Raw genomic sequence first — 10,251 nt, 5'->3', positions numbered from 1 at the left:
CCCCCCCCCCACCACAAATATTGTAAAAGAAAGATGTGAAGCTGAATTTAAAGTGTTTAACATAGACCTGGCATGTAATCAGTGTTAACCCAGACCTCATATAGTTTAATCATTAAACACAAAGTCAGCTGGTAGCTGAGTTTTGTGGACCTTGTTGATGGTCTTTGATAATTTGCAAAGGAATTCTTCTTTATAAGAATCATGGGCTGGTGAGATGGCTCAGCGGATAAGAGCACTGACTGTTCTTCTGAAGGTCCTGAGTTCAAACTCTAGTAACCACATGGTGGCTCACAACCACCCGTAATGAAATCTGACGCCCTCTTCTGGTGCGTCTGAAGACAGCTACAGTGTACTTATATATAATAAATAAATCTTTGGCCCTGAGTGAGCGGGGCCAACTGGAGCAAGTGGGGCCAACTGGAGTGAGTGGGATTGACTGGAGCGGGCAGAGGTCCTAAATTCAATTCCCAACAACTGGATGAAGGCTCACAACCATCTATACAACTACAGTATGTACTCATATACATAAAAAAAAAAGAATCAAAATTTAGGGACTGGGGAGATAATTCACCAGTTAGGAGCATATATTTCTCTTCCAGAAGATCTGAGTTCAATCCTAGCAGCCCTGTCAGGCTGCACACAGCTAGCTGTCTATAACTCTAGCTCCTGGGGATCTACTTTCTGGCTTTCAAAGAGGCACATACATATGTGGCACACACATTGTAAGATTCTGAGAGCCAAGTCTTATGCCCAGGATGTTCCCACTCACAAAGACACAGAAATGAACATCAAGATCGATGCATTAAGCAAGAAGTTTAATGATCCAGTATACTGGGGTTGTCCTGCAATTGGGGCAGAGGCGACCCCGAGGAACAAAAGCACACACTCTTTATAACCTTTCAGAACATAGGTTTTAGTTTACAGCATGAGTTGGTTATCCTTGGTGGAGGTCATTGTTCTTTGTTTCCATTGCCCTTTGTGCTCCAGGTGAAGAGATACCTTTTACAGTAGAAGAGGTGGTGAGAGATCCGCCTCTCACGGCGGGTGGGACATTTCGCAGAACCGAGCATTACTCCCTGCAATTGGGGCATCTCCTGGGGATGGATGTTTATTCAGTAAATTCTTTTGAAGCTCCCTGATTTTAAGCTTAATGGACATTCTTGGCTTCCCGGTATTTTTATGAGGTGTCCCTGTTTGCTCTACTCTTACAACATATGTATATACGTGATTAAAGATAAAATAAATCTTGTGGCTAGAGATGGCTCAATAGTTTAGAGCATTGGCTGCTCTTCCAGATGGCCCTGGTTCAACTTCCAGCACTCTCATAGCAGCTGACAGCTGTCTGTAATTCTCTCAGGAGATCCATTGCCCGCCCAGAAACTGCAGTACCTATATGGCATGCAGACATTCATCCAGGAAGATATCTGTACACATGAGATAAAATCTTAAAGAATTAATTAAAAAATAAAATATTAAAAATGCAGTCTTAAAAAAGGATTCATACTTCAGGGCTGGGAATATGGTTCAGTTGGCCAAGTGCTTGATTGTAAGTGTGAAGACATTCAATGTAAAGAAGAGCTGAGCATGGTGGCACACTAGTAATTCCAGTGCCACGGAAGTGGGGACAAAAGGACACTGGGTCTCACTGGCTTGCCACCCTAGAGTAGCAGGGTGAGCTCCAGGCCAAAGAGAGACCCTTTCTCAGAGGAGGTTGGTGGCAGTCCTGCAGATGACAGCTGAGATCCCTCCAGTTCTTCACACATGTATGCGTTCAACAAAATGAACAGCGCATTAATGTTGAGTTTAAAATAGCTCAGGAAAGATGCTGTGCCCTGCCTTCAAATAGTCCAGCTCTTTATATCTCTCCAGAAACTGTATTGCTCACTGTATGTCCAGGCAGATTTTTCCATACTAACATTAAGCCATTTTGTACAGTGTTCTCTATTTTAAAAATATAAAATTTAAATATCAAATTATGCATAACGAATTCACTGTTTTAAGTGCGCAGTTGGGAGGCTGAAATCTGTTAACATTGTTGTGTAGCCATCCAGCTCCAGAATTGCTTTTGATTTGCAAAGCAAACTCTGGGTAGAGCGGTACCTGATTCTAGGCCTGGCAACCTGAGTTTGATCCCTGGAAACTACATGGTGGAAGGAAAGAAGGAGAGATTCCTGCAGGTTGTCTGCACACACACACACACACACACACACACACACACACACACACACACACCAGGTATGCACCCCCATCCCCCATTGAATAAATAAGTAAATGAAAAGAGGAAAAAAAAAAAAAACCTCTGAAATTCTATCCTGGAGATGTAGCTCATTTGGTACAGTGCTTGCCTAGCGTGTGTGAGGTACTAAGTTCAATTCCCAGCAGCCCCTCCACCCCCAGTACAAATATATAAATGTTAGAAAAAGAAAAGTGAAAAGCAAAAGTCAATAATGAACTAAAGCCCTGTGCTTGTTAGATGGTCATCTCCTCCCTACCTCCTTCTTCCTGACCCTGGCCACCTCTGTTCTCCCGAGTCTCCAGGAACTTGCTCAGTCTGCAAGGGAAGTCCCAGTGTTTTATCGTTCCTCTTTTGGGGGTGGGGTGGGGCGGAGGCGGGGTACTGGGAATGGAAGCCAGGCTCCCACAGAAGTTCTGTATGTGCTTTGTTGCTGACACATAGTGACAGACTTCGCTCAGCACATTCTCAAGACTGGGCCATGGCATCTGAATTTCCTCTCCTCTAGACCTAGCAACCTTCATCATCACAAGTGCCACATTTGTGTTTGTGCTGAAGGACACAGCTCCACCCACCTTTCATAGTAGTGCTGTGAATATTTCAGTATCTCTCCACAGCTTAATGTTCTCACTTTTTTCCTCTGGTGCTGGTAATTGAACTCAAGGTCTTGTGCTATGTTCTAAACTAAAACCTTCCTCTTGGTATTTCCTAGGGATCATTCTGATCATTGCTAGCATGTAGGGTAACCTTTTGTCTTTAGATGCTAGACTATCTGGGATGTGCTTGTACGAAAGTGGTGTCTTGGGTGTTGGCTAACATTGGGGAGCTTGCTCTATTCTACAGATCTGCAAGTTTCTTGGGTTTGTCTAATAAGAAATTATTTTGTTTTCTAACTGATTCTAAATTTCTGTTTCCTAGATGTAGCCAGCTGGATAGTGCATTGAATGAAGCTACTAGTCAAGTGCGGACACTTGAGAAGAAGAACAACTTACTAGAAATAGAAGTGGTATGTGCTTGTTTGAGGGCCGGTTCTAGCGCATGATGTTTAAAACATGTAGATCACTGCATCTTGAGTCTTACTGAGTGCAGATGGTGGGTTTGTTGTCTGTTTTGTTTGTTGTTTGTTTTGTTTTGTTTTTTGAGACAGGGTTTGTCTGGGTAGCCCTGGCTGTCCTGGAACTTGATCTGTAGACCAGGCTGGCCTTGAACTTAGAGATCCACCTGCCTCTGCCTCCCAAGTGCTGGGACTAAAGGTGTGAGGCATCACACCTGGCTGTTTTATTCTTTATATAGTACCTTATAAGCAAAATTTTGGTGAAAAAAGTACCTGTTTTGTTCTATACATTGTCTCTGTTTTAATGCCTGGTCCCCTTCTAGGTAGAATTCAGATCCTTGCTAAGCTAGGCCAGTGTCTAGAAACTGAATCACCGCACCCTTTGTTGCTTTGTTTTAGTTGGCTTTGTCTAAGTGGTAAACTCCAGCGAGAAGTTAGGGATTAGTATCTTCCTTGTTAATCTTACTTTCCGTTGTTTTGTTTAGAGATGGGTCTTGCTGTGCTATAGCTTAGAGTGGTCTTGGACACGTGGGCTTAAGCAGTCTTTGCAGTTCAGCCTTTCAAACCAATTGAATTGGGGTTTGAGGTATTGGACCCAGCCTTAATCTTACATTTGACAAGCTGTGGCCTGGTACCTATATGGTATTACAGACATAACCATTGAATGAATGCTAACATGTGAAATGCATTTTTAATTTTATATTTTCATAGAGTATGATTTAAAAAAACCCATCCCATGCTGGAGAGATGGCTCGGCGGTTAAGAGGTCCTGAGTTCAATTCCCAGCAACCATATGGTGGCTCAACTATCTGTAATGGGATCCAATGTCCTCTTCTGATGTGTCTGAAGACAGCTACAGTGTACTCATATACATAAAATAAATAAATGCTTAAACAAAAAAAGCTCCCATCCCCCAGCATAAGTTTTGAGCATGTTTTCTAGGACAGTTTCCTAATTCCTCTGACGTTTGAAGTTATTTATTTCTTCATTGGGGTGATCCACAAACAGTCCCATCTATGTGGGTCCTGAAATCATTGTATCCCTGTGTAGTTGGTTTTTGTGTCCACCTTTGGTTAAACTTGTAGCTTTTTTTCATTAGAGTGGTCCTTTCTAGACTCTGTCCTGGGACACAACATAATGTTAAAGTAGCTTATTCCCATCTGTATGTTTTGTTCTTTTTTTTTTTTTTTAAGATTTATTTATTTATTATATGTAAGTACACTGTAGCTGTCCTCAGACACTCCAAAAGAGGGTATCAGATCTCATTACAAGATGGTTGTGAGCCACCATACTCAGGACCTTTGGAAGAGCAATTGGTGCTCTTAACCACTGAGCCATCTCTCCAACCCTGTATGTTTTGTTCTAATACATGTAATTTTTTTAGCTAATACCAAGGCACCTTCACTTAGAGTGGTTTATCTCTGTCTTTACTGTGTAGAATGACTTGAGAGAACGCTTCAATGCAGCCAGCAGTGCCTCCAAAATTTTGCAGGAACGAATTGAAGAAATGAGGACAAGCACCAAAGAGAAAGATAACACCATCAGCCGGCTAAAGTGTCGGCTGCAGGATCTGGAAGAAGCCTTTGAGAATGCTTACAAGCTCTCCGATGATAAAGAAGCCAGACTGAGACAAGAAAACAAAATGTTTGAGGATGTGAGTAGCCAACCCAGGAGCTCAGCACTGTGCTCCTGTCTGATTTCCTCAGACAGAAGCAGCTAAGGGAGAAAGGGCTGATTCAGGCTTACAGCTCAGGAAGGATCCTCCATCATGAAGGAGAAACCACGGCTACAGGCAAGGAGAATGTGGTGGCAGGAGCACTGGGCTGCATGGTCACATGACAGCCACACTTAGGAAATAGAGTGTGAGCAGGAAGTTCACCCAGGCCATAAAACCTCAAGGCCCAGTCCTTGTGGCTCACTTCCTCTAGGAAGTCTCCACAGCTTTCCTAAACAGTGCCAGTAGCTTGGGGACCAAGTGCTCAAACAGAAGCCTGTGGGGAGCATTTCCCATTTAAGCCATAGCTGGCCGAAAGTAATGTGTTAGCTAGTGTATGCTCTGAAGCTGTGATGACCTTCCTAGGCACATTTTAGTGTAAGCCTTAGACGCTAAAGTAACTGCTCGTAGCTCCAGGTACCCTCCTGATGGAAGCGGTCACTGGAAGCTTCATCCTCCAGCAGGGAGTCAGCTGGAGAAGGCTGGCTGAGCTCCCTCCCTCTTCTGTTTCTAGTACGTCAATGTGGGAGCTGTCATAGCTGTGTCTGGCAGGGTAAAATGATAGAAGCCACATTTAGAGCAGGGTTCTTTGTGAGAGAGGGTCTTGCCATGTAGCCCAGACTGGCCTTAAACTCATGATTCCCCTGCCTCAGTCTTTTGAGTGCTGCACTTATAGGTGTTCACTCCTATGCCTGGCTGTTACTGTTGTTCTTGTGTGTTGCCACCCGCTCCTAGCCCATCCCATTGCACAGATAGAGTCTAAGATCCTAATGATGTTGTTGTGAGTGTATGCATGTGTACTGTCTGTGGTGTGTCGTAATCGTCCATTTCCTCTTCCCTGTCTGAGGTGTTGTGGACAGAGTCCAGGACATTGTAAGCTATACTGTCAGTATAGCTGCATCTATGGTTCTTTAGAGCCAGTTTGATTTTCTTCTTCTTCTTTTTTTGAGACAGGGTTTCTCTCTATAGTCCTGGCTGTTCTAGAACTTATCTGCCTGCCTCTGCCTCCAGAGTGCTGGGATTAAAGGCATGCACTGCCTAGCTTAGTTTGATTTTTTTTTTTTAAACTTTATTATGTATGTGTATGTATGATGCATGAGTGTGGGCATGTGTGTGGAAGTCAGAGGACAACTTTGAGAAGTTGGTTCTTCCACGGTGGCTTACAAGGATTGAGCGTAAGCTTGCACATCAAAAACTTGTACCACTTGAGCTATTTGCTCAGCCTGGATTTGAATTTTTTTTAAGATTTATTTATTTTTATTTTGTGTGTATTGGGTGTTTTGCATGCATGCATATGTGCTGTGTGCTTGCTTGGTATATACAAAGGCCAGAAGAGAGTGTCAGAGTGTATGTGGATTTAATTTCACTTAAAATTGGATTTATAAGCTGGGCAGTGATGGTGCATGCCTTTAATCCCAACACTTGGGAGGCAGAGACAGGTGGATTTCTGAGTTTGAGGCCAGCCTGGTCTACAGAGTGAGTTCCAGGTCAGCCAGGGCTACACAGAGAAACCCTGTCCTAAAAAAGCAAAAAAAAAAAAAAAAAAAAAAAAAAAAAAAAGAAAAAAAAAAGGATTCATAAAACATTGATACTGGATTGGGTTCCAGGTTGTCTGTTTGTTTTGTTTTTTTTCATAAAGTTTCTTTTACATTTATTTCATTTTATTTATATGTTTGTATGTTTGTGTATGTATGTGTGTCTACACAAATGCACATATTATGCTATGTAGAGGTCAGAGGACAACTCTGACCTGGGTCCTGGGACTCAAACTCATCTTATCGTCTAGGCAAGGGTCCTCACCTGCCATCTTATTGGCTCTCTTAAAGTTTTAATATCTGAATTCTTAAGTTATGGTGCGTAAGGGATCTGAAATCATTTTGTCTTGATGTCTTCCTGGTAGCCGAGGGCATGTTGTCATGGAATTACACAGACATGGTTCCCTGAGTCTGAATGGAAGCTGCACTGGTGGCGAGATCCTCCCATTGCTTGTGGTAATCCCACAGGCTGCAGTTGCTCTAAGCCGTTTGATCATGGCCTGTGACTTCTGCCTCCCACCTCTGTTGTGGACAGTGGTCTTTGTCACTGGTTTGGTTCTTCTCTCTGGAAATGTTGGGGTCTTATCCTACCTCAGATGATGTGGTATGGTTCTGTGTTCCTTGTTTTGTGGGGCATTCACAAGACTGGTCACTCTGGGAGTTTTCTGTTTTCTTAGTTGTTTTTTTTTTTTTTTCTGTTCTCTTGAGAATTCGTATTAGACTGATGTTGGATTTCACATAGATTCTTTAACTTTTAAAACTTTTTCTTATTTTAATTTTGTTTGTGTTTTGTTTGTTTGCTTGTTTTTAAAAGATACAATGTCTATTATACAATCCCTGGTTGTCCTGGAACTCACTGTATAGACCAGAATGTCCTCAAACCTACAGACATCTGCCTGCTGCTGTGTCCTGAGTGCTGAGATAAAATGTGTATACATATCCATTCCAGCATTTTAATTAATTGTATTGTTTTTAATGTGTACTGAAGTGTTTTGTCTGAGTTGTGTGTATGTGCATCACGTGCATGCAGTACCCTCAGAGGCCAGAAGAGGGTGGTTTATCTCCTGGGACTGGAGTTGTGAGCCACTGTGTGGGTGCTGAGAATTGAACCTGGGTCCTCAGGAAGAACAACCTGTGCTCTTACCCACTGAGCTATTTCTCTAGGCCTGCGTGTTTTTTAAAAAGCCCTCTCAAGGCAGTGACTCCCCTGAAATACTCTGTTCTATTCTAATGACTTCCCACCCCACCCACATCCATCATTTTTTAAAATATACTTTTTATTTTCAGCCCTGCCTTCTGTTCCTCTCATCTCCTTCTTGTGTTTTAATGTTAGGGCCTTTTCTGTATGGAAAGGTACATTATCTGTTAAGATTGACCTTTTCAAAGCTGACTAGAAAGTAGCTTTGCTGGGAACAGACCTTGAGTCCTCTGGAAGGGCAGTGAATGCTCTTAATCACTGCACTGTCTCTCAGAACTCCTGTAATTCCACCTCCTGGAGATACAATGCCCTCCTCTAGCTTCTTCAGATATCCATACATATTTCTCTCTCTCTCTCTCTTTCTCTCTCTCTCTCTCTCTCTCTCTCTCTCTCTCACACACACACACACACACACACACACACAAATTAAAAAGAGAAAAAAGAGCTAGCTTGAAAAAAGAGGTAGCTTTGCAGCCTTGGGCAGGGTGGCTTACTGGTGGGCGGCTTCCTTGGAATGAGTGTGTGTGAGGACGAGGGTTGCTGAGCTGTCTTAGGTCCTGTAGCTCTGTTCTCTCAGGCATATTACTTTCTGCTCTATAAAATAAATAAATAAAATAAATAAATAATAAATCTAATAAATAATCTAATAAATAAATTAATCTAATAAATAAATCTAATAAATAAATTAATCTAATAAAATAAATACATCTTAGGAAAAAAAGAAGGAAGGTTTATTTAAAAAATAAATACACGAAATAGAATTATTTCAGACTTAAAGGGCTTTCTTTGCTAGAACTGTCGCTTCTCTGTCAGCCTTTCCTTGCTGACCTCGGCGGTTGGAAGAGTGCTGTTCTTTTGTTTCCTGTTAGTTCTGTGTACAATTCTCTGTTTTCTTTGCAGCTCTTAGGAGAGTATGAGTCTCTCGGGAAGGAACACGGGCGAGTAAAGGTAAGGGTGAACCTGGATTTACAGCGTGCTTTCCATAGGCACTGGCTTGTGAAGCCAAGGCCTGACCCTTCTCCCTGTTCTCCATTGAGAGCTTTTTGAAACAGTCCATGTGCTTGCCCTTCCTGTGTTGATAACTTTATTTTTAAATATCTGCCCTACTTGACTGACACATCTGTGAGGTCTGTTAATTTACCAAGTACTATTGCATGGCTGCTGCATTTGATATGGATTGAGAAGAAACTGGGCAGAAGTTTATTGCATATACTCAGATGACCATCTACTCCCTGTAAGTGTAGAATTAGAATTCTCAAAGCAGTAGTTTTTATGGGATAGTAAAAAATGTATACATTGCATCTGAATTCTTAACTAAAACTCTGTTTGGAGCTAAGTGTCTGGTCTCAGTGAGTCCCCACAGTATGTGATTCCAGCCAGTCAACTGAATGCTGTAGGGGATAATGGATCTGTAAGGTTAGTGGACCCTCTGAGGCTGCAGCTAAGACTGAGTTCATTTTGCCTGCACATCATTGAAGGTTTTTGTTGTACTGTTCTGCTAAGCCTTCAGTCGTCACCTTTGGACCTACCATAGACCTGTTTTACGGTGAGCTTGCTTCTGAGAGGGCAGGCAGTGCGCTGCTTCTGTTAGTCCCTGGGCGAGGGCAGGGCTACTGTCTTCCCCTTGAGTTGCCCACGTTGGCTCCACAGTTCATGCTATCCTTGTCGAGTTCCATTGCAGCTAACAGCTGGCTGTTTAGCCTTACATTTCCTTTCTATGACACATTTTGAAGTAAAAGGTTTCATCTGCATGCTTATCTTCAGTTATATAAATTCTTTCTCCCCTTAGGATACATTAAACACAACTGAGAACAAATTGCTTGATGCACACACTCAGATTTCTGACTTGAAAAGGTAGGTGTCCTCCTAATAAACTGTACTGCTGATTGCCCTTTGTGTTTGTATTGACAGTGAGGAAAAGAAACTCTATCGAGGACTTTTAAAGCCATTTGAGATCTAGTTGTATCCTAATCCTTAGGCATGTAAATGCATTACATTTTATCTTAGGAGTTTTTTAAGTGATTAGAATATATTGGTGGGGTTGGGGAATTTAGCTCAGTGGAAGAGAGTTTGCCCAAGGCCCTAGGTTCAGTCCTCAGCTCTGGAAGAATAAATATATAGAATAGAATAGAATAGAATAGAATAGAATAGAATAGAATATATTGGTGGTTGAGTCTCAGGTACGTGCATTTCCCTAGACATTTTGCTTTATTCTTTTTAGCATAATGAGAAGTCTGAATGAAGTCTGATCATAAATGATCCATATTGCAAATGATTAGAAACATCTAAATTTCTAGGGCTGGAGAGGTGGCTCAGTGATTAAGAGCATACACCCCTCTTCCAGAATCCACAAGTTCAGTTCCCAGCACCACAGGAGGTGCATTGCAACCCCCTGAATAACATGTACAAGTACATACTGTTAAGACTAAATCCTTATGCCGGGCGGTGTTGGCGCACGCCTTTAATCCCAGCACTTGGGAGGCAGAGGCAGGCCGATTTCTGAGTTCGAGGCCAGCC

General features: G+C 42.3%; 1 protein-coding gene across 8 annotated transcripts in view; it reads left to right on the top strand.

The window, feature by feature from the left end:
- The window catches only part of Mphosph9 (M-phase phosphoprotein 9), a 69,363-nt gene that overhangs the window by 30,726 nt on the left and 28,386 nt on the right, over positions 1-10,251 (top strand). For all 8 annotated transcript variants that reach the window (XM_031337917.1, XM_031337921.1, XM_031337920.1 and 5 more), the window contains 4 exons: positions 3,152-3,239; positions 4,726-4,941; positions 8,635-8,682; positions 9,524-9,588. In XM_031337917.1, coding sequence (XP_031193777.1) covers positions 3,152-3,239; positions 4,726-4,941; positions 8,635-8,682; positions 9,524-9,588 — 417 coding nt within the window. The remainder of the gene's footprint in view (positions 1-3,151; positions 3,240-4,725; positions 4,942-8,634; positions 8,683-9,523; positions 9,589-10,251) is intronic.

Source organism: Mastomys coucha, unplaced genomic scaffold, assembly GCF_008632895.1.
Source record: "Mastomys coucha isolate ucsf_1 unplaced genomic scaffold, UCSF_Mcou_1 pScaffold22, whole genome shotgun sequence".
Lineage (NCBI taxonomy): Eukaryota > Metazoa > Chordata > Mammalia > Rodentia > Muridae > Mastomys > Mastomys coucha.
Note: the sequence above shows the minus strand (reverse complement) of the source record. Positions and strands in the feature narration are given on the sequence as shown.